At 34.7% G+C, this 27,615-nt stretch overlaps 2 protein-coding genes across 19 annotated transcripts in view; one reads left to right on the top strand and one right to left on the bottom strand.

The window, feature by feature from the left end:
* LOC127857571 (uncharacterized) overlaps window positions 1-27,615 on the bottom strand; it is a 154,132-nt gene that overhangs the window by 101,586 nt on the left and 24,931 nt on the right. For all 14 annotated transcript variants that reach the window (XR_008038486.1, XR_008038484.1, XR_008038488.1 and 11 more), the window contains one exon: window positions 13,448-13,569. The gene's annotated coding sequence lies outside the window, so the exon portion shown is untranslated. The remainder of the gene's footprint in view (window positions 1-13,447; window positions 13,570-27,615) is intronic.
* The window catches only part of LOC127857573 (uncharacterized), a 105,985-nt gene that overhangs the window by 75,701 nt on the left and 2,669 nt on the right, over window positions 1-27,615 (top strand). Inside the window, exons 5-8 of one of the 5 annotated variants that reach the window (XR_008038498.1) lie at window positions 8,658-9,242; window positions 13,417-13,533; window positions 14,004-15,596; window positions 16,666-18,094. Coding sequence is in view for 4 of the 5 variants with exons in the window: in XM_052394037.1 (XP_052249997.1) it covers window positions 26,858-26,909; window positions 27,160-27,483 (376 nt within the window). In the remaining variant the exon portion in view is untranslated. The other 4 variants (XM_052394037.1, XM_052394039.1, XM_052394038.1 and 1 more) reach the window with 4 other exon arrangements.

Here is a 27,615-nt window from a genome sequence, read left to right as displayed (position 1 = left end):
AATCTATAAATATATTGAGATTCAAATTGAAACATGTATATTGTCACCTATACATAAATGTACAATGGATAAAATGCAATATAAACACATATTTGATTATTTTTTCGACATTAATTCACAAACGTTTTTATTAAAGCATTTTTCATATAATATGACTTGATTGTAAATAACCATGTAAAACTTACACATAAACAATGATCTAATGACAGATTAGCACGTGCAGTCGTTACAGTCTAATCAGGGCGGACACTTTCCGCCTAAACTGGATTTTTGCTTAGAAGAGACTGCCTTTAAACGAAAAATGCGACAAAAACGGAAAGTGTCGTCCCTGTTTAGCTTGTGTGGACTGCAATACTGATCTGATATGATACTTTACGCACATGCATTAGGCCCGGTTTTTGCAAGAGAGAGACTTATATAAGCGAGGCTTTCATGAACATTTTACGTAATCTGCATTATGTTGCCATTCCAGAATTCTTAATATATTGCTTCTATCCTTTAAATAATCTGATCATCATAATGACATTTGGCAAATAACATTTTAATAGCAATATTACCGTAAACTTAAAATGCAAATTCTTCCTGCCATTAGATCAGACTGTGTGGATGCGCATAAGACCCATTTTCTGTCGGCAACTGTACTCCGTGAAGAATTCAAGATATTTACATTTCCATAAAGTAAATTCCTTTCTGCGTTGAATAAGACCCAGTTCATTAAAATCGCAGCAAAATTAATGAAGTTATGGCTGTTCGAAGCGATGCACTCTGTTTTCGGGTCATTTTGAGTTAAATACATTGCTAGTGACAAACATTTGTCAGAGAAGTTGATTTTTCGTTATAATTTGATTATTTTTCATTCAAAATGATGTTTTTACTAATTAATATCATAGCGACACGCTAACCACCTGTGCGCTGGATATGGTAAGTTGATCTCATTCAATTGAGATGATGCTACCTATAACATATTAAAGAATTGGGCTTTGCAGTTTAAGACAAGACGGGTTTTAAAGCCATTCCCTTTATAAGAATATTTTAAACTGAAAACCCCCGATACGTTACCAATTTGGACAACATGGGCATTATTTCAACATACTTTTTAGAGGACTGCTAAATGATGCTACATATCAAATATAAATTCCTTCGATTTTTCTGTTTAAAAAGGAAAATTGTTTACAAGCTTCTCTTTGTAAAACTTAAAACCACCGGAAACGTGCCAGTTTTGTCCCAAAGGTGATATTTGATCAATATTTGTAAAGGACCTATCGATGATAATTCATACCAAATACGATAGCCCTTAGCTTTTTTGTTCCAGACAAAAACTATTTTTAAGGGTTTTCTTATATAAGTCTATGTAAAACTAGTGATTCCATTGGGGAGGGGCCAGAGTTGATTCTGACCAACGTCTTTCGGATTTAAATGAGGCCAACATTCAGTTTACAGTTTGGAAAACTAAATAGCATATAACTGTACATAAACGCTTTTGTAAGATAAATCCAAATCTTCAAATGAAAAATATCTGAACATTTCTTGAATGGTGTATGTGTGTTTCATTGGAAACAACGATTATATAGTGAAAGTATTACGTTTGGAAGATACTTATATACACGTCTTTTGTAAGTATTATGATGAATTGTAGATTGGTTAGCAATCTTTGTCCAACGCTTATTCATTAATTGAGCAGTGCTCTGTGAAACGGGGGTTTAATGCATGTGCGTAAAGTGTCTTCCCAGATTAGCTTGTGCAGTCCGCACAGGCTAATCAGGGACGACACTTTCCGCTTTAATGATATTTTTCGTTTCAATATGGAATCTTCTTAGAAAAAATCCAGTTAATGCGGAAAGTGTTGTCCCTGATTAGCCTGTGCGGACTGCACAGGCTAATATGGGACGACACTGTACGCACATACATTAAATCCCCTTTTCACAGATCATGGCCCAATTAATTGCAATTCTTGACTGATGATGTGTTACAGCAATAAATGAGGCATATCCAGCGAAAGAATATAGTTTTAAGTATTTCATATCGTCTATGATGAAGTTACTATTCTGAAATAATAATTTTGTTTAAATGGCATTTTGCAATGCTGAATAATTTCCGATGAAATAATTAATGTTACATAAGAAAAACCAGCTTTACTACGCAATATAAATTGAAGACAAAAAACAAAAACACAACTTAAGAGATGTTTGACAATAGATGCTAGTAAGCTAAACACGGTTATGAAACATACAACCACAAACGGGTATTTAACTAATTACTAAGGAGCTATACACAAAAGGGGCAAAATAGAGTGCTTTAACAAACACCTTGATAAAGAGACACTATAAAGTAAATGCAAAACTGTTTTAATTTGTTACAAAACTTGTTTTGTATGTCATATTATTTTCTTATTATTTTTTTTTCAAGAGAGTACTCCCTTGAACTACCCCCTTGAAGCCCTTTTGGATACAAAGGTCCTTTTCATACTATAAATAAATAATTTTCGAAACCGTTGCTCACTATTAATTATACAAATGAGCCGCGCTCTGTGAAAAGGGGGTTTAATGCATGTGCGTAAAGTGTCTTCCCAGATTAGCCTGTTCAGTCCGGACAGGCTAATCAGGGACGACAATTTCCGCCTAAACTTGATTTTTGCTTAGAAGGACCTTTCTTGACGCGAAAAATATCATAAAAGCGGAAAGTGTGGCCCCTGACTAGCCTGTGCGGACTGAACAGGCTAATCTAGGACGACACTTTACGCACATGCAGTAAACTCCTTTTCACAGAGCGAGGTTCAAATATTTGGGGTCACTAGTCCCAGTTGATGTATAGTCATGAATCAGAAGAACAAGGCATTGTTAGGTGGCCGACTAAAAAGCGATAATGCGACACTGCGAAGATTAAACCATGATTTAATTACAATAAATACAGTTAAGTAAGTATTTCATTCGACAGTGTTGCGCTTAGATTCGGAACGCCTTTTCCCTTGTTTTAACAAGTATTGTACAACGCGAAACATGTTATTTGTTTGTATAAAGATCCGTGAGTAAAATCGAAAATAACACATTGCTCACAATGGCGTGTTAATACCACAAAAGTAGTCACGGTTTGAGTTTAAATATGCGGCCTTACACCTATTTATGCCTAGCGTCTAGAAAAAAGGCCTTAGCAAACAGCGTAGACCCAGATGAGACGCCGCATGATGCGGCGTGTCAACAGGTTCTGCGCTGTTTGCTTAAAGGATTTACTCTAAGAAATATTCTAAATATAGAAATAAATATACTAGGCATCCTTATTTTGGAAATAAATTGATCCAATTTAGAAGGATGGGAGAGTCCACTAGGCATAAATGAGTTAATATCTGACAGCGGCGCGTCGTTTATCTCGGTACAAGTAAACTTTATACGGCGCGCCGATATAAATAGCAAAGTAAAACCATGCTTGTTGTCGAACAGTTTCAATGTCAAAGTAGGGAGTGCTCCAAGTAAATAAACTGCTAGATATAGTTCGTTAAATGTTTTATAAATATTGAATGAGGAATGTTTAAGATGGGAAACCAGCGTGAAAAACCACAATATTTCATTAATAAATTAACTTAGACCATCCCCTATTTTCATTTTGTTTTTATACCAGTCATTTGGGGATTTTTAGTATATGTACGTACTGCGTTTATTTTATGCTTTTCTGCGGAAAATAGGGAAATGTTAATGATTAAAAACGCTTATTCACTTTTTCAAACTATGAAAAATAACTGTGAAAATTATTGATATTGTTCAGTGTTTTACTTAGAAGTTAATACCTCGTTGCTTGAAGTGATAATCGGCCCGCAGAGTGAATAATCGCCCCGAAGGCCGTATGATAACTTGTGAAATAATATCCTCTATAAAGTCATTAAAGGTAAATGAAAACTAAGGAAAGTATTATTGATGATGTAATAATATATTGTGATCGTTTGTTTATTGTATCTTTGTTTATTACAGACGTAAAATGGCAAAGCAGATGACATTTATCGACCCAGTAAGGGGGGCACAGAATTGCTCAACACTGTGCCCCGATTTCCCCAAAGCATGTGACACGTATTGCAAAGGTAAAATAATCAAAGCGCTGAAGGCACTAAAGTTGGTCGCTGTTGTCGTCCTTGATTAGCTTGTGCGCATTGCACAGACTAATAAGTGTGCACAGGCTAATCTTATTTGACATGCATTAAGCCCCGTTTTAAGCAGCCAATATGTACAGATTTCAATGATAAACACTAGACTGGCCAATGTCGTCTTACAAGCTGGTAAATACACACACTGCAGTAGTAGAGCAGACGCTCCTAAGCATTCGTCGTCTGCAGTGGAGAAAGGCAGCGGTAATCGTTCCTAGCGTAGTGAGTTACCATCATTAGCGTAGTTAAGCACATACTGATTTGCAAAACATGCTCTGTAAATTTAGTCGGCCGCTTACGAGACCAACTAAAAATAACCAGTGTTAATACCAACGGTGGAAACGGAGCTTGTATTGTCCGAAAAATGTATTAAATTTAAATTTGTTTTTATAGCATTATTATACAGTTTTATAAACGTTGAAATCTTTTACTAAAAAAGTCAGAAATTTTTCAATTCGTCAATATGTGAACTTGTTGCTTTGAAGGTGAGTGTCTGAATTTACAAAGCTCCAAAATGATATATAAGCATTCCCTGTATGAGTCTCACAGTCTTGTTCTGTTGATTTATCAAGCACGAAACAGAGCTTAGTATTTGTTTCTATTGATCGTATGTTTGTTAGAGAGTAGTGAATTGTTCAGTGTTTTGAAGTAAGACACTAAAGCAAACAAGAAAGAAACATTCCCTAAAAAAAGGATATTAAAAAAATATGTTAAATAAACAATATATAGCTGGGCATCATGTATTTTTTATGATTACATTTCATCTACTTCAGTATAAACTATTTTTGTCAAAAATTAGTATCCAACTTAATCAAGACTCCACTCAACGTATTTTGTAATTCTAAGCAGTACACACGGTTTTATGTATTGTAGGTTATATACAACCGGAAGCAGATCTAAACGTTTCTACACTTCTCAGCGAGACCAGTACCATATCAACGTCACCATTGGAATCACATGGGCCACCGCTCTACATAATAATTATAATAAGCGCAACAGCGTTTTGTATGGTTATTGCCTTCGTGATGGCTTGGTGTTTTAAAGACAAAATAAAACAATCCATTGAGAAAATTCGAGAAAGGTTCATCAAGAAACAAGTGAAACTCCCTGTCGAAGAGACGAATCAACCAATGGTTTTTATCCCATTCCATGGAGAGGCAAACCAAGCAGGCGACAATGGCGCTCTGTTTAATGAATCTACTGCGCCCCTGCTTGATGTCAGTCTGATCGGTAAGTTTCTTTTCAGAAACGTGCTTTTCTTTGTAATATACCACCACCGCCTCCCCTTTTCATAATAATTATATAACAAGAGGGCCACGATGGCCCTTTATCGCTCCACTGCTGAAACAAGGCTGAAACAAATATTCTCGGCATGTGCAAACACTTAAATATAGGCCCTATTTAAGCACATGTACACTTTTGTGACCCCCTGGTCTGGGTCATATTTAACCCCAGGGGCATAATTTGAGCAAACTTTGAAGAGGACTACTATATCTCACTACATACAAAATGTGGTAGCCCTAGGTCCTAGAGTTAAGGACAAGAATAATTTAAAAGTTTTCACAAAATAAGCAAGATATAAGCGTATAAAATGTTCAATTTTGTGACCCGCGGGTCAGGGTCAAATTTGACCCAAAGGGCATAATTTGAACAAACTTGGTAGAAGACTATAAGATGTTACTGCAAAACAAATTTGGTAGCCATAGTCCGAATGGTTTTCGACAAGAAGATTTTTAAAGATTTAACAAAATAGGCGCTTTATAAGCGTTTATTCAACTTTGTGACCCCCCGGGGCAGGGTCAAAGTTGACCCCAGAAGCATTATTTGAACAATTTTGGTAGAGGTTTATTAGATGTCACTACATAACAAATTTGGTAGCCCTAGGCCCAATGGTTATGGACAAAAAGATTTTTTAAGTTTTCTCAAAATAGGCCCCATATAAGCGTATGTTCAGTTTTGTGACCCCCCCCCCCCCGGGCAGGGTAAAATTTGACCCAAGTATTAGATGTCACTACATACCAAATTTGGTAGCCCTATGCCTTATGGTTAAGGACAAGTAGATTTATAAAGTTTTCACAAAAAAGGCACTATATAAGCATATAATCGGGGCAGGGTCAAACTTGACCCCAGGGGCATAATTTGAACAAACTAAATAGAGGACTATACAATGTCACTGCATACCAAATTGTGTAGCCCTAGGCCTAATGGTTATGGACAAGATTTTTTTTTAAAGTTTTCACAAAATAGACATTATATAAGCATATGTTCAATTTTGTGACCCCTGGGCAGGGTCAAATTTGACCCCAGGGATAAAGTTTGAACAAATTTGGTAGAGGACTATAAGATGTCACTAAATACCAAATTTGGTAGCCCTAGGCCCAATGGATATGGACAAGAATTTTTTTAAGTTTTCACAAAATAAGCACTTTATGAGCATATGTTCAATTTTGTGACTCCCGGGGCGGTTTTAAATTTGACCCCAGTGGCATAATTTGAACAAACTAAGAAAAGAACTATTACATGTCACTACATACCAAATTTGATAGCCCTATGCCATACGGTAATTGACAAGAAGATTTTTAAAGTTTTCACAAAAGGGCCTTATATAAGCATATGTTCAATTTTGTGACCCTCGGGTCAGGGTCAAACTTGACCCAGGGGCATAATTTGAACAAACTTGGTAGAGGACTATAATATGCCACTACATTCCAAATTTGGTAGCCCTAGGCCCAATGGTTATGGACGGAAAGATTTGTAAAGTTTTCACAAAATAGACCCTATATAAGCATATGTTCAATTTTGTGACCCCCGGGGCAGGGTCAAATTTGACCCCAGGGGCAAAATTTGAACAAATTTGGTAGAGGACTATTAGATGTCTCTACATACCAAATTTGATAGCCCTAGGCCCAATGGTTATGGACGTGAAGATTTTGAAAGTTTTCACAAAATAGGCCATATATTAGCAAATTTTCAATTTTGTGACCCCCGGGGCAGGGTCACATTTGACCCCAGGGGCATAATTTGAACAAATTTGAAAGAGGTTCACCCCAGGAACATTCCTGAGAAGTTTCATCAGAATTGAATCAGTAGTTTAGGAGAAGAAGATGTTTAAAGGAAAAGTTAACGCACGCACGGACGCACGCACGACGGACACAGGACCATGATATAAGCCCCGCTGGCCTTTGGCCAGTGGAGCTAATAAACACATTACCTGTCTGCATTTTAGCGCAAACGAATATGTTGTATGACGCATGTCATGAGCAGTTGCAGAATCATGTTTAACTTGATCATGTGTTAGGTACTTGTTTTACTGTATGTGTGGCCTTTAGAATCTTCATCGTCATATAGTTGATTCTGAGTAAAATGACGTACCTCCAAACAGTGGCAGCCATTAACGCTACTGCCCTTGTATGATAAAAATGTATATATAATGCACCAGCATACTGTTGAACAAAAACAGTACCACTTTCAAAGCGAACATTAAGATGAAAATTTAAACTGTGTCATGATAAACAATCATTGTTATTGTTGTGCACCCTTTTCTTTAAGATTTAATGAATATACTATTGCGACCAGATTTTCATAGACGGAGGGTTATTTGCATGGTTTTAAGTGCTCATATTTCGGGGAAATACCGTCATTATGCCCATTTTAATATAGGCAAATAGTGTTAACATGTATATTGTCTATTTACAGGCTACAACAACGATCGACCATCACTCTTGATCAGCAGAAGATAAATTGCAAACATTTATCTGACGGAGGATTCCGGAGATAGCCGAGGTATCACGACCAGCTCAACCATGTCGACGCAGCAGAATACGTGTGACATGGGGAGAACAGAATGAACTAAGAAAAGCAGAGAACGAACTAAGTGAAGCAGCTACATCCGCGACATGCAGAGAGTTCTCGCCCGGGCGCACATAACCAGATGGTACTTGCCAAACTATAGACTTATTCTAGAATACGTTAGATTTGGAAAGAACAATCAATATGGGTGAAGAAAACAGGCTGAGCCATTTAAGCCTTTTCCGTACCACATCCCCAATACATATTACCAAATGTTATCATTTAAATGGAACTAAAATGTGGTTATATTAACCAACGGGACAGTTTTGGCTTCTCCAAAGCTATGGATATCCGGAATTGTACTATCAATAACCATGTGTGGGTTTACATTATGCAAGAGGTTAGTTATTGCTAATGGTTGCCGAACTCAAACTTTTCAATTCATGTCTTTGGACATGTTTCTTGGACAGAGTGGTCTTATTAAAGAGCTAATGCAACGCGAAATAAGAAGTATAGAGAAGTTGATACATACACGTGATATGGATGAAAGGTCGATGGCATAAATGAACAACGCAAATGCGGTACATAGGCATCGACAGTGACGTACATGTAATTACAGACTGGCATATTAAGCAACTTGGAAACTTTAACAAGATTAAAAAATAAAAGCATCAAAGACATGTTTCTTAATGTGTATAGGAAACATATACATGTCGCCAGACCAGATGTATGTGTAAAGGTGCGCCTTTTTGTTAACAATGTTTGATTTTGAACAACATATGTGAAGAAGGTAGTCGCTTTCATGTATTGTAAAAGTATATATAATATATATAACATTTATAATTGTATATTTAAAATTGTTTTTTTAAGTTAACAACGTGTGTGATAAATTAATTTATATCGGTATGAAGCACGTATGGATATTTTTTGTGTGTATACATTTTATTTTTGCCATATAGTAATACATACATATAAACATTCATATAACATTCCTGTAAAATTCGTGCAATATACATACCAATTCATAAACACATACGTGAAGGGTGTGTATAGACATAGAAGTAGTAATCCAACATTCATATAAAACACATTTTTTCAAATTAGAAAAGAAATGGATATTATTATGCATTTACTTTGACCGAGTGTGTTGCAGAATACATGCATGATGCATAGAAGTTAAATTTCACATGCATAATTTGCGAAATGTGTGATACGTTATCTTGTTTAATCTGTAATTACTTATATGTGACTATATACACCAACCGATTACTTTTTTGTTCACTTGTTTCTTTGGTATATTCGTTGTGCTGCTACAAAGTTACAGGTATATCATTTATTTATTTATAATACGTATACTCAATCCAATTATAACATTTTTTAGATATAAATTCGTAATTAAATAGATTTTTTAATGTACCCTATTTTGCTTTGTTTTACGACTAAAATACAATATATCGCTAAAACAATTAACAGCTTTCCGTTTAGACATTCATCGATAATGTTGTCTATTATCAACTACATGCAATATGGGGTAAGATTTATAATTATTGATTTATTTATATATAATATGAGACAATTCTAAAAACTATTCTAAATATTGTACGAGTCCGGTTATTCCATGACCGATCTATAAATATATTGATATCCAAATTAGAACATGTATATTGTCACCTTTACACACATGTACAATTGCGCATGTGCAATGTAAACACATATATGAAGACTCTAAGTATATGAATTCATAAACGTTTTCTAAAAGCCTTTTTCATGAAATACGACTTTATCGTAATATAAATAAAGTGACTATTATATGTCAGATTAGCCTGTGTAATCCAATAGTTTAATCAGGGGAAAAATCTTCCGCCTAAATTGAATGTTCACAAAGAACATGCTTCCTTTAAACGAAAAATACAACAAAAGCGAAGTGTCGTCCCTGATTAGCTTGTGTAGACTTCAATGCTAATCTGGGACGACACTTAACGCATATGCATTAAGCCCGGTTTTCCCAGAGCGAGGTTCGTATTAGCCAGGCTGATAACGTTCACGATACATTTTACGTATTCTTCATTATGTTTCTATTTCGAAACAATCGGAGAACGCCCCGATTTAAGGCTACATATAAATTTTATATGTACATTTTAAGACCCGCAACCTACATATGGTTAAGTTTACCTCATGCATGGATTCATGTACTCATACACAGGGATTGACGCGTTTTCGGGCGTGACGATAGAGAACACAAAGAATATCATGGTATCCCAATAAGCCCATCCTTACCAACGTGTTTGACTCCCGTCCACTAGACCGTTTGCCACGTACAATGTTGTACGTGCAAATATAACCTTGATTCTCTCAACGTTATTTAAAAATGGTTCATCAAGTAAACAAATAAGACTATGGGTCTGTTGGGTGTGTTAGATATATTTGATGTTTGTACGAATAGTAACAGGAAATATGTGCGCTGTTAAGTACCGGGTATTAGGGTAATCGGATACTACAATAATAGTAAATGGTAACTTAAATGATTCACTCCTCGATCTCAGCTGTTCAAATGTATGCATCAAACAGACATTATTTCTCATAATATATATTCAGTTGATTTATATAATTGACTTCACATGGATTAAAGCCAAAGGATAATTTATAGGCGAAGAAGTTCAAATGTCATTTTATTGACTTGACCTTTAATATCTATCTCAATATATTTAAGTACGAAGGAACTAATATCCTATTATACAATTACCAGACAAGTTAAACAAAACTTACATATGTATCCAATGAGGTAACGCAGAAAACACCAAATCAAAACCAACATTCGATTACGCAATCAAGTCTCCAACCAACAAACGTTCTAAGTATAATTACGGTTATTTTTCCAGTGTGTTATTTCCGTCTATATGAATTATTATTCCTTTGTAATAAATAATTCGTTCGTTTTAATTCAATAAAACAGCACTCTCAATTAATTTTCGAAGAAACATAGAAAACAAATTATCTTTAAATAGTATTTCAAATGCATTGATGCCGATCATTATTATGTACGATCGAATTCACTAAGGTTAGAAATACCATCATAAAATATACATTGAACTGCTAAAAAAGGACACATTGGAAAGCCAGACATATTTTGTTACATTTTGTTTTAATTAACTGCATCTTTTGAGTTTCTTAGTTAACCAATTGTAATAAAGGTCCGTTCATTAGCCATTGAAAAGTAAAAAAATATGTATCAAATTTTATAAGTAATATGTTTTTGTATTTAACAGCTAAGCGGTGCAACAGATCAAGCAAAAATTAGATGTGCGCTGCACCCCGCTTGTTCATTCAAAATCTGTACCTAATTTGCATTCAAATATCGTTCTCCGTTCTCTGCATTTATAATTTAATAATAAAACATCAACGAAAATGTAAATGTGTTGCGTCTGAGTGAGTTTCATACTGAGTTCATAATCACGTATTACATTACAATTCGTCTTAACACTTACACGTGTTTAACATATCGAGTGTTTCATTCATAATCACTTATAAAATAACCGGTAAAATAAACGCTTGCACTTAAAATTCAATTCTCACACCCACGCAATTTTACCGAACACCAAGTGCTTTACAATGAGGAAACTCTATACGCCAATCCGGGGCCCAACCGTGCATGCAACGTCAGATTATGTTAACAACCGTAAACTTTACGTCAAATTGGGTGTACACCATGCACTTTACAATATTAACCATGTATGCAATGTATTAAAACAGCCAAAGCAAGCGGTGAAAACAACACCTTACGCAACATTGGGTGTTTTACATTGTATTTTTTCACATTAGATAGTGCTTTTATGCTGAAGATATTAATCAAAAGATAACATTTTTTAGTCAATTGAGTTATAAAATATATTCTAAAGAAAAAATGTCAACAGATGAAAATACTGGAATGACAAGCTCCTCTGATCGATAGAGCATGTAAAACATGTGCCCGAGAACATGTTTAAAAATGCGTAGTAATTTCTTGCGACAACGCTATTGTCGTGCATGCAACCAGGTAAAAAGTATGGGCCCGTATTCGGGGAACTGACAGTTGGAATCCCAAGTTGAAACGTCCTTTATAGAGGTGTGCCGTAAGCTGTCACATGGGACTCCGTTATAGTGGTGTGCCGTAAGCTGCCACGTAGGACTTCGTTATAGAGGTGTGCCGTAAGCTGCCACGTAGGACTTTTGTTGCTATTGTATTGGAAATATTGGAAACGACTCTGTACATAGGTATTAATTTTATTACGATTCGAATGTTTAAGTTATTACTGGGTATTGATATTTTGATGTTTATTACCTTTTAAATGTGGGCTGTTTTTGTTTAATATTGTATGACCATTTTTTATCATCATACAAACAACGGCAAACCAGTTTCGATTCGACAATCCGTTTTTTTTGTTCAGTAATGATACAGGACTTTTACATTTGACGTAAACCACTGAGATGATAGTTTCTTGTAGGCCTCAGCATTTATTGTTATTGTTTGGGAACTATTCTAATAAACGACTCTGTTGAAAGTTTTTTAAATTTTTATTACGATTCGAATGTTTTAGTTATAACTAGTTATTGATATTGTGACGTTTATTAAATGTGTGCTGTTGTTATTTGTTTGTTTGTTTTAAAATATTTTATGACCATTTTCAATCATAACACAAACACCCAGCGACATACCAGTTTCCATTTTTTTCATGTAATGATTTAGGACTTATACATTTGAGGTTAACCACAAAGAACATTTCTTGTAGACCGCAGTATTTACAGACTTATGTGTGTTGTGTGTGTGTGTTCTCATCCAACGCTAATTTATGCATACATTTGTTAATGGTAGGAGATTAGGTAACACAATTTTCACACGTGTGAGCAATTTGAAACCATTTCAAAATTGAACCGCGTACATGGTATAGTTTTCTAACAAATAAGTAACAAGTTTTATGATAACCTGCATATGAAACCTGCATGAATAAACAACATCAAAGCTAGTGACATTAAAAAACCAATATATTTTATTGCAAAGTACAATATTAAAAGCGTTCATTTATTCATCCTTGTCGACAGGGAAGATCAGATATCTATTAAGGTTTTAACAAGAACGATGATGGTCCTTTTCCTCTTCCAACATGTCTAACTCTTGTGAAGTAGGGAACGTTAAAAAAAAATACAACGCGCTTCTCTTTGTATTTTAAATTACAATTTCAGAACACTTATTTTCGATTGAGTCACCCGCTAAGTCGAGTCAACTAGAGAAACCTTGATTGACAATGAAGAGGCTTGGGATATCACCTTTACAATCCCGTTTATAAGTTAATGTCACAAGAAGCCTTCCCTCATTTGATTTACTTGCTATTTTATGGATACCAAAATCAGCCTTAAACAATATCACTTTCGCAGCAAGAAACTGATGACGTATATTGCTTAAACAAATATAACTCCTAATCATGCCGATTAATAGCGCAGTATGTCATGTTGCTATATTACAGTTGCATAAACCACCATGAAGGGTCAACTCACGTTTTACGACGAGGTCACGGGTTCGGAACAGAATTGCTCAACTTTGTGCCCTGCTCTTCCCGGCGCTTGCCAACGAAAGTGTCCAGGTAAGACTAAATTGCCTCGTGTCTTCTTGCATCGGGCTGCAAACAGACAAGATTCTCAGTTTAAACATCCGTTACCTTTCGACCGTGCAAAATTATGCCCGTTTTAATAATACTTGTTAATTGTGTATTACTAGTAATCTGTTTTTTTTAAAGACAGCGTGCTACTTGTCTCTATTTAAATACTTGCGGATGTTAAATATCCTTACTTTATTGTTATGTTTCTGGGGTTCATTATTCTTGTACTAGACACAGAACACTATTATCCTGGTAATAATACACGTGATCAAAGCTAACAAAAGTCCCGCACGTGAGCAGATCGCAGTTGTTGTTTTTTCATTTCAATAGGGAAATATATGTCCGCTCATTTAATGATCGCACCAATATCTAGCTAGTTTGCAACAAAATGACATATATTCCATATAACAGTTCTACTTCATTTGCCATCATTCATGTTTTTATATTAATTTCAGCGTTTATACCCTCAGTCGACAACGTTTCAACAACAATCATCGAAACAACCTTTAACACCACTACTGTATTCGATAGTGGAAAAGAAGCATCCTTGCTCGTACAACTAACTAGCTCTGTGCCGTACATTTTATGTGTAATTGCTGCAATTCTGCTTTTCTTCCTTGCAATTTATTCTAAGGACATAATCAAACGTTCAATGAATAGACTTGGTCAATGGTTTTGTCAACACAACTTGAAATATGGAATTCAGGAAGAAAACAAAAAACCGGAGGCACATGACCTTCTCATCATTCATACTCAACAAGACAGGCTGCCGTCCTAACCGACAGGATCGCCATAGAGATTAGACATTCGATGTTTAGTACATTACAATCAACCATTGGCACCATCATGTATTCAGTTTTGTTACCGTAGCGACGTTTTGCGTATATTCATCTTACCTGGTTAAACAATATTTGTTTTTGTCTGTTTTTCCCATTAACTTTATACAAGATTTATACACATATAAATGATCTAATATGTAGAATTTTATACATTTATGTATGTTACGTATATCTAAACACGACATTTTATTTAAGAAAAATTGTTGGCGTTTTCTTTTGCAAAATATTCTCATTTACTGTCAATTCGCATCACTTTTGGTCAGCTTTTAATTACACGGCGTCAATATTCTGTTTGAAGATTAAGTATTGTATGTCGGTGAATTACAACTGTTTTGTCGTTAAAAAAGCATCTGATCAAAGTGATCAGACAATTGTTAACACTTGTTAAATTGCATTCAACGGTATGCCACGAGAACTCGTATCATTTCCTATTTTCTATTTCCTATGTTAACCTAAGACACAAATGTGACAAATGCGTTTACCTGCGTAACCAATATGTGGTGATTTTTTTGCCGTTGTCAACAGTATTGCAGTCATAAAAGTGTTTAGGAACTCACACTTTTCCTGGGATTGCTTGATTACCAGTACTAAGTGCACAGATTTATGCCAGTAACTGACAACTGCCCTACTTGAGAAGGAGGTCGGGGTGGCCGTAGAAAGGATCCATAACCACTCACAACACAAGATGATCAGCCGGACCGGGCATCAAACACGCTAGCACCGGATTTGTAGTCCAGCGCCGTACCAACTTAGTTAGCCAGCCCATTCATGTCTGGATGGCGATGACTTTACTCAAGCCAACACCATAACGTGGGTAAAGTCGAAAATTAATAAATAAATGATAAAGATAGCATGACGGCAATTTCGGCTTCCTTAGAAGGGAATCCTTTCTTATTGTATGTTTTAATAATAAAAACACTACTCTTATCTATTTCTCAGCCTTTCTAGTATGTTCGACCAGTTGGTACGTGTAGGTTTATGTTCATAAATATGTTTCTAATATATGAATTTAAATCGTGTTTTTTTCTGGAATACTAATCTGGCAGTTATGAAATCTAAAATCTCATAAAGCGATTTTCGTGCTTTTATTTATTGTTCACTTAAAGTTATATCTGACACACACGCACGTGCTAATGGCAACTACGTGTATAGCGTGTGTTGTTATTTTACGACACAGAGTTGATGACTCATTTCAAGGACGACTGTTCTGTAAGTTATGATATACTGTTTTCATTTCGCGGTTAGTTAGATAATGCATACTTATTTGATTTGATTAACAGTATCATGTGTAACAGCAAAATATGAGTCAGTGCCTTCTTAAATATGATATTTTTCCAAAGAACGATACGTTATACCTTAAAAGTTGTTGACATTTGATCAGTGGACAACGTCTTCGAATGTCTTTAATTATTTGGATCTTATACAGATGTCTACATTAAAAGAAACCATATTTAGACCTTAGTGAAAACTAGCATTAAATTATACTGTCCTAATAGAGAGCGTGAACCGAGATGACACGATATCGATAACTTTTTGTTGCGAGTTCAACTACATTGTAATTTATACGGTGAATGTTTATCTACTGCTAAAACGTGTGAACTATATTGTATGTTCGCAACGTCAATAGTTCTCTTTGGGAAATAACAGCTTATTTGGTCCGTAAAAAATAAACATGCGCACTCAAAATGTTTTAATTGCATTCTACGGTTTAAAAGCGGATACTTTTGTTAATCCCTTTCTTATTATGCGCTACACTTCTGTGCGGTCTGTATGGAATGATTTTATGTTTCTCCTAACAGCCAACACCTCCAATTCATTAAGAACGTCGAACGAACATTGGTCATTTTGTGTTTTCTCATTATAACATGTTTTAGAGATTTCTATATTCTTTTTAAAGACTCGGTAAGTTTTGGCGTACAAAAGTGTGTGAGAGACTTTTGCGAAGAATTTTCTAAAATTGGTAATATATTTACAAAATAGATCCGTTATATTCAAACAAGCATTCTAACACTCCGGACTAAAAGAAAGATATAGATATAGTGAACCTGCACCCTCGTAATGTTAGCGTGTTAGCTTTTGCTTCAAGCGGTAAAGCTTAAGAATCCAACGGCAGGGCAATTTCTCTTGTTATTTACAGTATTACAAACGATTCCAAATACTACAGGTTTGTCAGTAAATTAATTTATGGCATTTTTAAGCATTCAAACATCTTTAAAGCATAGTACGATTTGAAAACTGTGTTTTTAGCTAAGCTTATATTGTTTATTGTATACTTCAGATTAAAATGGAAGATGACGCATACCGATTCAATCATGGGCGTTCAGAACTGCTCTGATCTGTGCCCAGGATCCCCAAGGGCTTGCAAGAAATATTGCCCAGATTATCATTCATATAACATAGATCGATATATAAGAATGGACACAAAGATTTATTTTGTAAACGTGATGCTTGAGTTGTTATTTGATTAAATACGTTTTTAAATAATACATAAGCTGAATTATTTCATTGATTGTTAATGATTTCAAAAGTGATACAATAATCCAACACTTTTATTGGATTTTGTTTGTATCCAAATAAACCTGCGAAACAGACCAAATTTACGATAATATAAGATCTATCTTTATAAATTTTGCAAATTAAAATGTATTTCAAACATTTGTCGCAAGGTTTGTAATTTAATATTCCGTACATCTTAAACTTTGAACCAATAAAATGCGTATTTTCAATCTTTGGTGTACAACTTCATGATCTATTTTATGATGTCCAGAAAAAGACGTGGTAATTTATACGCTTTAATGGATGCTCATATTAAATGATATAATTAATCTTTATTGATAATAGATTATATTCCTCCAGGAATCGACCTTTCAACAACACACGGTGAGACAACAACAGTCACTGAGAAATCAATGCGCTTGACGACTTTTCTGTCACACGGCAGCGAGACAGGAAAACATGCGTGTACAACTATATCTGCGCTATCACAAGGATCAGAAGAATCACCCTTAATACAAACGATTCTGTACAGCATATGTGCAGCGGCCGTTGTTCTGCTAATCCTCCTGGTGATTTGGTGTCTGAAGGACAGGATTGAACGTTCCATTGGCAGGTTGCGTCAATGGTTCTGTGAGCTAACATTGCAGCTTCCTTTGCAAGAAATGAATCAGGATCCGAAATGGAACCAGATGGAACTCGAAGTGCAAAATCTACTGCACAATTTTTCTCAGCCCAAAGACAATGGTAAAAGACTGAATGTAGTGAGACTCACGGAAGCAAGTGCTCCTCCGCTAGATATTGCGGACGAATCAAATAGTCAAACAAACTCTTTCTAATCGGCAAGAATCGACAATGTTCGGGGACACTGATGGCACTTTATTAGCCTGATTCTGTGAAATCTGGACTTAATGCACTCGCTAATCAGCGGCGATACTTTCCGCCTTAACTGGATTTTTTTAGAATAGACTTCCTTTAATCGGGGAGGACACGTTACACACATGCATTAAGTCCAGTTTTCCAAGAATGAGGCTAATATAGTGGCGTCATTCAGGCTATGCCCATATGGTAAAGCCGTTGACAAGATTCGCGTTCTCATGCACACGTACGCACATAAAACTTATAGCATGACCTTTATTCTCATTTATACAGGAGGATATTGACGCTTTGTTGTACTGCTGAATGATTTTATTGTAATGAAGTTGACAAACTCATATGAGTGTATTTCTTTATTATTTAATATTACTATAATATTAATACACCAGATACTGAATTGACTCCCTTGGGACAAAAACGTGTAGTTGCACTCCACCATACGACCACATCGCGGAAACGGAGGTTATGTGTTCGACCTTCAGCACTGGTCTAATGACATGTTTATCAGCGGCATCTGAAGTATGCAAATAATGTTATGGCACCCAACAACATCCATGCACATAAAGCTTTGTAGAAACATTTTTTATAGTTATATTTTAGAAAAAAAAGTAAAAGCTCATTGATTATGTACAACCTTTTAATGTATGAAGCCCTATTATTAGGAAGCTGATATCACTGTTATACTGCTAACTAATATATGTAAAATTAGCTTGTGTAATCCGAATAGTTTAATCAGGGACGAAACCTTCCGCCTAAACTAAATGCTCACACAGAACATGCTTCCTTTGAACGAAAAATACAACAAAGAGCGGAAAGATTCGTCACTGATATGCTTTTGTAGACTTCAATTCTCATCTGGGACGAAATTTTACGCACATGCATTAAGCCCGGTTTTCCGGTTCCGGCGAGGTCCGCATAAGCTAGGCTGATAACGTTCACGACACATATTACGTATTCTGCATTATGTTTCCATTTCGATTCAATGGTTAAAGTATTGCTTCAATCATTCAAATAAATTGTGCACGGACCTGACATTAAGCAAATATACGGAGTAAAGAACGTCCCGATTTAAGGATACAGATAATTTGTATAAGAATAATTCATGAATTCTATGAATACCAGCCGTAATCTATATTCGGTTAAGTTTACCTCACGCATGGATTCATATTCTCATACACAGGGAACGACTCGTTTTCGGGGGTGACGATATAGAACTTTATACGGTGCAAAGAAAATCATGGTATCCCAATAAGAACATTATTACCAACAATTTTAATTCCCGTTCCTCCTCTAACAGGTGTGCCACGTACAATGTTGTACAAATATTACCTTGATTATCTCAACGCTATTTAAAAAGGGTTCGTCAAGTAAAAAATAAGACTATGGATGTGTTAGATATATTTGATGTTTGTACGAATAATAACAGGACATATGTGCGTTGTTAAGTACCGGGTATTATGGTAATCGGACACAACAATAATAGTAAATGGTATTTTGATTCACTCCTCGATCTCAGCTTTGCAAAATTGTGCATCAAACAGACATTATTTCTAATAATATATATTCAGTCGATTTATATGAGTGATTTCAAATGGATTAAAGCCAAAGGATAATTTATAGGCAAAGAAAATCCAATGTCACTGTATTGACTTGACCTAAAATATATTTCAAATATCAAAGTACGACGATACTAACAACCTATGACACAATTACCCAACCAGTTAAGCAACACTTACATATGTTTCCAATGCAGTAACGCAAAAAACACAAAATCAGAATCAATCAATTAATCTATGTTACCAGACCACATCTAACGTTGACATTTTGGCTATTGCTATAAGGAACACTGATTATGTATGAGTTCACTTTATTTTTCGAAATATTGTACGAAATGTTCGTTGATTTTGAGTGTTTAAGGGCTTTTTATGAACTATATTTTCTATTTTCGATCTGTTCTGAATTGTCAAAAATGGTAACGACTTTGCGGATATGGCAAGTACACATTATTTTGCGTATGTCATAATCATGATATCAATTTTATAAAAATCTTCTTTTACAAAATGTTATACTTGAAATTCTCCACTGAAAATGCCACTTATATTAATTTTAGCCGCGTTATTTAAAAATAATTCATGCCTTACGCGGTCAGCGCAGCTCAAGACCAGCCTGCGCAGTCTGATAAGGAGCTATCCTGACCGCTTTAAAGTCACGCAAGGTTTCGTCGTCTCATTTGCATATGATATACGACCCATTTTCGGATGATGCGGCTTTATTTAAGATTGCTGACATTTGCATTGTTCAATGCAAATTATAATGAATACCGGTCAGCTGCATTTGTTTATTTCTAAGTGCCAACCGCCACGTCATATTACATAGTATCAAGACCACCTATAAAGAGGGGGAGCGGACAACGACAACGAGCGAGGCATGGTATATGGGAGATCACCCTTGGTTATGCTAAGGGTTAGGGTTAAGAGTACATTGGAAAATATTTTACACCAGCGGTAGTTCATCGCGCGAACACAATTTAATGCTGAATGTCAAGTAAATGAATTGTACGGCATACAAACCGGAAACTTATCTATTTGTGCTATTGTTTGAAACAACAGGTGTTTAATCAATTAATGTTAAAGTAGCCAAACTAATGTGAATAAATTTTGTTTACTGTGTGACATTTCTTAAACATATATCGAAAAGCAGTTTCGAAAAAAAACGGGTTAAAAAATTAGCAAACATGTCTCACACACTTTCAAACAGGGTTACTCTTCTTTTGTATCTGCCACAATACTATACGAATATTTTCGTGTGTTTTTTTATAATATTTAAAATGCTCACATCACGACATTAAAGTAATGAACATGCACTGCGTCATCTGTTACAAGTTCGCATTTGTATTCAAGAGCGTACATATTTATTAAATAGTTTTAGAACACGAAATATTTCAATGGACAAATTGTTTTGATAAACTACCGAGCCCAAATAAGGAGCACGAACATGCATGAGTTCATTACATTATATCAAAATTAGCATACCTTTGGAAAAACCATAACGTTTCTAAAATAAACATTTTGGGATTCTACTTAGGTTGTACTTTTTATATTTTCTTAGGACCAATCTGAAACACCATATGATCATACTTGCACAAATTCAGCATTTGGGTTGCCAGCATTGCAGTGATACGGCTGTAGGTATCTTTGATTTTACCAATTAAATATTCGTGAAGAATAAAGGTATATCTTTATTTATAATGATTAAACGTTAGGGAAATTGCAATTTGTATTCAAGTTTAATACTATACAGTGTAAAATTCAACTGTAAAGGTCATTGCATACGAACGTGAGAAGTTCCTTCGACTCTGCTTATTTACTTCTCGAACAAGTATGTCTTGTCGCGAGACAAGTTATCCAAACAAATCAGTCACGCAGTATTTATTGAAAAAAAAATATGAAAATCTAATTCGCGGTTACTATTTTTGCAGGTCCAATAGCTAACGACATGTTGAAAGGAGGTCAAACAGGTCTTCTGAACAAATGCATTGATATATGTGCCACCTATACGCCACAAGTGTGCGCACGAGAATGTCCTGGTATGTACATGTTTTCATAACATAACATAACATAACTTTATTCTGGCATAAAATAGCACAATGCATACTTATAGCAAACAATAGAATTATAGCGTGAAAAGTGTACATGTATGTAGGAACATGAAATAGTATAAACATTAATCTGGGAAAGATTAACAGAGGTGTAAGTGTCTCGCAAACAGAATTTGCATGGTATATATTATATTTATTCACAACAATAACAACAACATTTATTTGCAAGTAGATGACTTTGAACTTCAAAATATTTTAACAGTATGTATTATTGTGTCAAATAATATACGTATACAAAATCATATAGGGGTCCAAAATGTACTAAAATATTCTTTGTAAGGTTAGAATTAAATGGAGTAAAATTTAGATAAATTAAAACAATAATTATGGAGACAAAATGTTGTAGTATAGATATAAAATGAGTAACAAATAGTTCATTACACATTAATTAGAGCTAATTGTTTGCGTTAAAGGTAATGTGATCTTAAGAAAAATATGTAAGTTAGTTGCAGATATCAATGACGGTTTTATTATAAATAAATACGTATATTCTTATACATGATGTAAGAGACAATAATGCGCAATTTACTAGGGAACATTCGAAGTAAAAAGAGTTTGTGATCGTGTTGCGTAATATATGTATTTCGATAGATTGTTTATAACGTTAGTGGATTTTGACGACATAAGTGAACGGATTTTCAGTGCAAGCTAAAATGGCTTAAGTGCTAACTATTGAAAATCACGTGTACTTCACTGAAAACTATTTAGCTAGTAATGCATATACTGATGTTTGTCTTACGGCGCTTGGTACGTATCGATTATATGTTTGCGTTGTACGCCTAGTAAAAAAAGTAGAGTACTTACTCGGTTTTCTTCAGAGGCTCTACACGCAGTATATCTACATGTAGTATGTTACGATTCAGGCCCGTAGGCAGGGTTTCGAAAATGGGGTGCGAATTTTCCCTTGAAAATTAGGAAATGAAACGTAAAATCAGGCATCCTGATGACTTCGTATCTGTATTTAGAGACTGAAGTTTTAAATTCATTTTAACAACTGTTTAAGAGTATGACATAATTTCAAGTGTTCAGTTTGATATAGTTAAAACATTGCGGAAAGTTCTGTATGTGGAGCTTTCTTGTAAATGACTTTACATTATTGCAACGCTAAAATACGAAGACTCGCTGCATTACGGGGAAAAGAGAAATAACCGGTTTTGCGTCGAATAAAGTTGTCTGCCATTTATAGTTCAATTTTATTCGTCAAAAAATATTGGGTGCAAATGCACCCAACGCAACCGCCCCCCTCCTCCCTGGCTACGGGTAAGCGATTATTGTCACATAATTGATATAATACATGCCCTGGTTTACGTCAGTATGGCCGAAACTCACTAATTCGTTGACAGTTGGTGTACGATGGTAAATGGGTTCGGTCCGTTTAAATTATAAGATCATGGCAAGATTACATGGTTAATAGTGGTTTGTTTTCATGTAGGTGCAATTACCAGATAATAAATACGGCGTGTATGCATTTTAACAAATTGGTTTGACCCATAAAGTTGACATGTTTATGTAACGATACATGTATATAAGCAATGCGTTTTGGACACTAAAAATGAGGATTTAACACATAGGAGGTACGCTAGAGGTTTATCTTCAGAACCCAACCCCTGGTGGGGTGGGTTCCTTTCAGGATGGATATGGACGGATTTTGTCATGTCTTGGAAACGTTATTAGTTACTTGGAGAATTACATGGGCTTATTAATATTGCAATAACAACTAATTTAAAGAATTATATGGACTTGGCAAATTTATGGTAACAACTTAATAAAGAGCAAAGAACAATCCAGCGAGTTTATTCATGTATGTGTAATGGCACGTTATTAACGGTCAATTCTATATTATTTGACCGGGTTTAATGCAAGTTTAATTTATTTAGTCTGATCGCTAAAAATATGCCCATTTGAATTGATTTTGAAAGTATTGTAGGTTTGACCTGCCTGCTGAATTTAAGTTGTTATCTCTATAAAACAAAACAGGTAGATAAGTAAGTAAATCACGTATTGTGAATGAATACATACATTATATGATACAAGTCATGTGTTCGATTTCGATATTATACATCAACACTAAAACAGGAAATGATTCAAGTCAAGGAAACCTTATGACGTCATATTTAGCGATACAATAGTAAATGCAAATTACTACACAAACAACAATATACCAAGCCTTCTTAGAAGGACTACTTAAGCAAATGCTTGGCATTTCCACATTTCATGATCATGGAGTTTCAAATCATGACCTAATACTATAATGTTCTTCAAACCTACTTTCACATTACATGTATTGTTTGATATGCTCTATTTCGTCAGAGACGATGTGTAATTCTTAGTAAACTATTTTGTTTTGTTTTTGTCCTGTTCTAAACTGTCAAAAGGTGGCATAAGACCCATTTTCGCATGACGCGGCTATAATTAAGATTGCTGACATTTTTATTTTCGAATTTTAAGTTTTAAGAATGAAGAAAAAAAATCTAACAACAAATTAAACCAATTAAACAAATACATTTAAGTTCCACTAAATATGTTTATTTCAAAGAGCAAACAGCCAACTCACGACGTACAAGATCAAGACCACCTCATACAACCAAAATTGTTATATCTTTTCATACTATCGGTAGTTTATCGCGCGAGTACTATATAGTGTTAACCGTCCAGTAAAGGAAGCGTAAGGCAAACAAATCGGAAAATTATATATTGGAGTCATTCGTTAAAAGAATTTGTATTAAATCAATATGTTTGTACGTAACAAGATCAATTTGTATGACGATTTTTTTGCTAGTGACATTTCCACTTAATATCTAGAAAAGTACTTCAGGAAAATGTGTTTTAATCTAGTTTAAATATTTTAACATGGAATACTTTGAATTGCAAAGTACTATATTATAATATAATACAATATAGCCAAAGTACTACAAGCACACGTTGGTCAATGTGTGTATTATTTCAAATTCTCGCATCACATTAAAAACTGTAAGTTTGTATAAAGGTGCATTAATATTAATTACAAAATGTATTGATGTTACATCGTTCATTCGCTCTAGCAAGCACGAACTTTTAAATTTGAAAGGTTGGATTCATTAATAACCGCGCCCAAGTAAGAAGCAAGAAAATAAACTTGAGAATAGGTTTTTATATCAAGATAGCAAACCTTTGGAAAAACCACAATGATACTAAAATGATACATTTTGGGATTCTGTTTAGCTTATGTAATTGGTATCTTCTTAAAGGGGCCTTTTCACAAATTTTGGCATGTTTTGAAGTTTGTCATTAAATGCTTTCTATTGATAAATGTAAACATTTGCTCTAAAAAGCCCCAGTAAAAAAATCAAGAATAAAATTTAAAAAAGAAAAAAAAGCAACCCTCAACAGGGCTCGAACCACTGACCCCTGGGGTCTTGGCGTAAAATGTCTCGCACATAGACCTCTCGACCATCCTTCCGCATACAATTACAGTCGTATTTTATACCATATATAAGCAATCCTCGTAGTTTCGCAAAATGTAACGACAAAAACAGAACTATCCAAATTATTCAATCGTTTCGCGTTGCAACGCTGTATAATTTTCAGGTTTTTAAATCGTCAAAAGATGCATACAATGGCTGTATTAGAGCAGGGTAAATGTTTAATATTACTGTTTCTTCACAATTATCATAACTGAATCGAAAACTTGCGAATCTGAAACAACTTTTTAAATTTTGTCAATTTACCAAACCGTGAAAAGGCCCCTTTAAAACTAATCTGTTACACTATAGAACCATCTTTACAAAAATGCATGGTTGGGATGCCAACATTGCAGGAAGAAGGCGGTCGGATTTTAGTAATAATATATTTATGAAGCATGTCGTTTGAAGGTATGTCTTTCTTAGCATTGATTATACGTTAGGGGAATTACGTTTTTAAATTCTGTTTCATTTGAAAAAAAAATCAACAACAAGCGGCGTGTCGTGTTTTAATTTGTTATCAATTTTAATTGTATACTGTGTAAAAATCAACATCAAAGATCTTTGAATACGAACGTAAAAAATTCTTTCGGTTGTGTTCATGAATATTAACTTCTCGCATAACTTCCTTCTTGTCGCAAAACATGTTATATTTTTACAGACCAATGTCGCAGTAATAATTTTTAACAAAACTTACGTTGATTGTTTAAAATACATATAATTATGATTTGTCTCACGGCGCTAGGTAAGAATCGATGATATTTATTTTTTTTGCGTTTCGACTGGTAAAAACGTAGAGTAAATACTCGATTTTCTTTTGAGGCTATACACGCGATATTGCGTGACAGCATGATCATAAATGATCAAAAAGTTATTTAATCAATATCATATTAATATTAAACGAGTTAATTTTCTGTAGTTTGGTCGGTAAAAGATATACATTTGAACCGATTTCTGCAATATTTAATATTTAATACGAGTTTACTCCTTAAAGTCATAGCAGTAAGATAAGTTAGTATATCACTTATTGTGAATAAATACATCCATTATTAAATACAAGCCCATGCATTTTATTTCGACGTAATACATCATTGCTAAAAAGGGAAGTAATTCAAATTCAAGAACCAGTATCACGTCAAATTTGTCGATACTATAGTGAATGAATTTCTGATCCCAAACTCAACTAAAAAAACGTTTTAAAGGGTGCGATTTAGAACGGGAATTTTACAGTTCTATTTTCCTGACTTTGTAAGCTATATTATCAAACCATAAGGCACCGCCAATAATTATTGCAGAATTAACTTGAGTTTCTTCGTTTTTTTTTCAAAAAACAAAAACAACCGGCTTATCGTGATGAACTACATGTGTTTTCATTCAGAATATTGACATGTAATTCGTATGAAGTAATAATGTATCATACAAGCACAAAAACTAATCATACACTTAAAATAGCAAACGATTGGAATTTCCACTTATTGTTTATTTATAAACATATTGGGGGATTCTAAAAATCCTACATGTACAATTTACGCCATATCACTTACGAGAGGACCCCAGTGGCGCACCATACTGTGTTTGGGTTTCACTGTATGGAATTCCATTGATTGGCGCATTTGAATAAAGATTAAATAAATTCGTGAAATCAATTAATTTCAAATTATAGCATTAACATGAAGAATCTCATTATCTTACACAGAACAACACAACGACAAAAACAACAACAACAACCCTTTAAATTTTAGTTTTTGATACTAGTGATTGACCTTTCACATTGAAAAGGCATTTAGGAGTTAACCAAATTTCTCGAAAACTGTTTTAACCATTAAAGATCAAATTAGGTTAACTCCTAAATGCCTTTTCAATCACTATCCCTTTATTTCCAAACATGTGATTTAATCAAGTTTGTGTCGCAAAATAAAAAAAAATGAGGTTACATTATGTATGTTTTCAGGCGAAATAGGTAAAACCGTGTATAACGATGGTCCAACAGGTCTTTTGAAGAAATGCAGCGATTTATGTACCCATATGCCGAGAGCGTGCGCGCGATATTGTCTCGTAAGTACAGTAATCTTGATTGTATTATGTTGTTGAAGAGAACTAAATAATGAAACTTAGGTGAAATGTAAAATATAATACTCACTGTTTTGAAATATATTATGTTTAATATACGCTCCTCAGTTTCAGCAGTGAATACAATTATCGAATATTCTGGGTTCAAAGCATCAATTTATGCTTTTTGAGAAGAACATTGAGCCCCTTATGACACAAGCTATTCATAGATACCCTTTTCTCTTAATCCTTACAGGGTATTCACCAACGAAAACTTCTGCGCTGATCTCAACTACTACTACATATACACTAGCGCCGCCATTCCTTGCTGACGGAAGTCTGGGCTGGAGTTCAGAATGGCTAATAGTAATAGTTATATTGGGTATCTGCGCATTTGTTGCAATCGTCGCAGCGTTTATATGGTGTTGCCGCCGATATAAATGGCTCCAGCGCATTAAATGGGCACTTTTCGACAGGCATCCTGTACAGGAAACACAGCGTTTCGATGCTGAGGGGAACATCGCTCAACTACAAGGAAATCAACCTTCTTACTGTCCTCTGCCAGAGAATCTTACTTCCGGTATATTAAAAAAATATTTTTATAAATGTATTCCGTGTTTTGAATACAATGCCTTTTCTTGTAAATGCATGAAAAAAATCTTCATGTGTAGTGCACTAACAAGATCTGGGCGTAAATTTGGTATTCTTACAA

Source organism: Dreissena polymorpha, chromosome 14 (assembly GCF_020536995.1).
Source record: "Dreissena polymorpha isolate Duluth1 chromosome 14, UMN_Dpol_1.0, whole genome shotgun sequence".
Classification (NCBI taxonomy): Eukaryota; Metazoa; Mollusca; class Bivalvia; order Myida; family Dreissenidae; genus Dreissena; species Dreissena polymorpha.
This window is presented reverse-complemented; position numbering and strand designations above follow the sequence as displayed.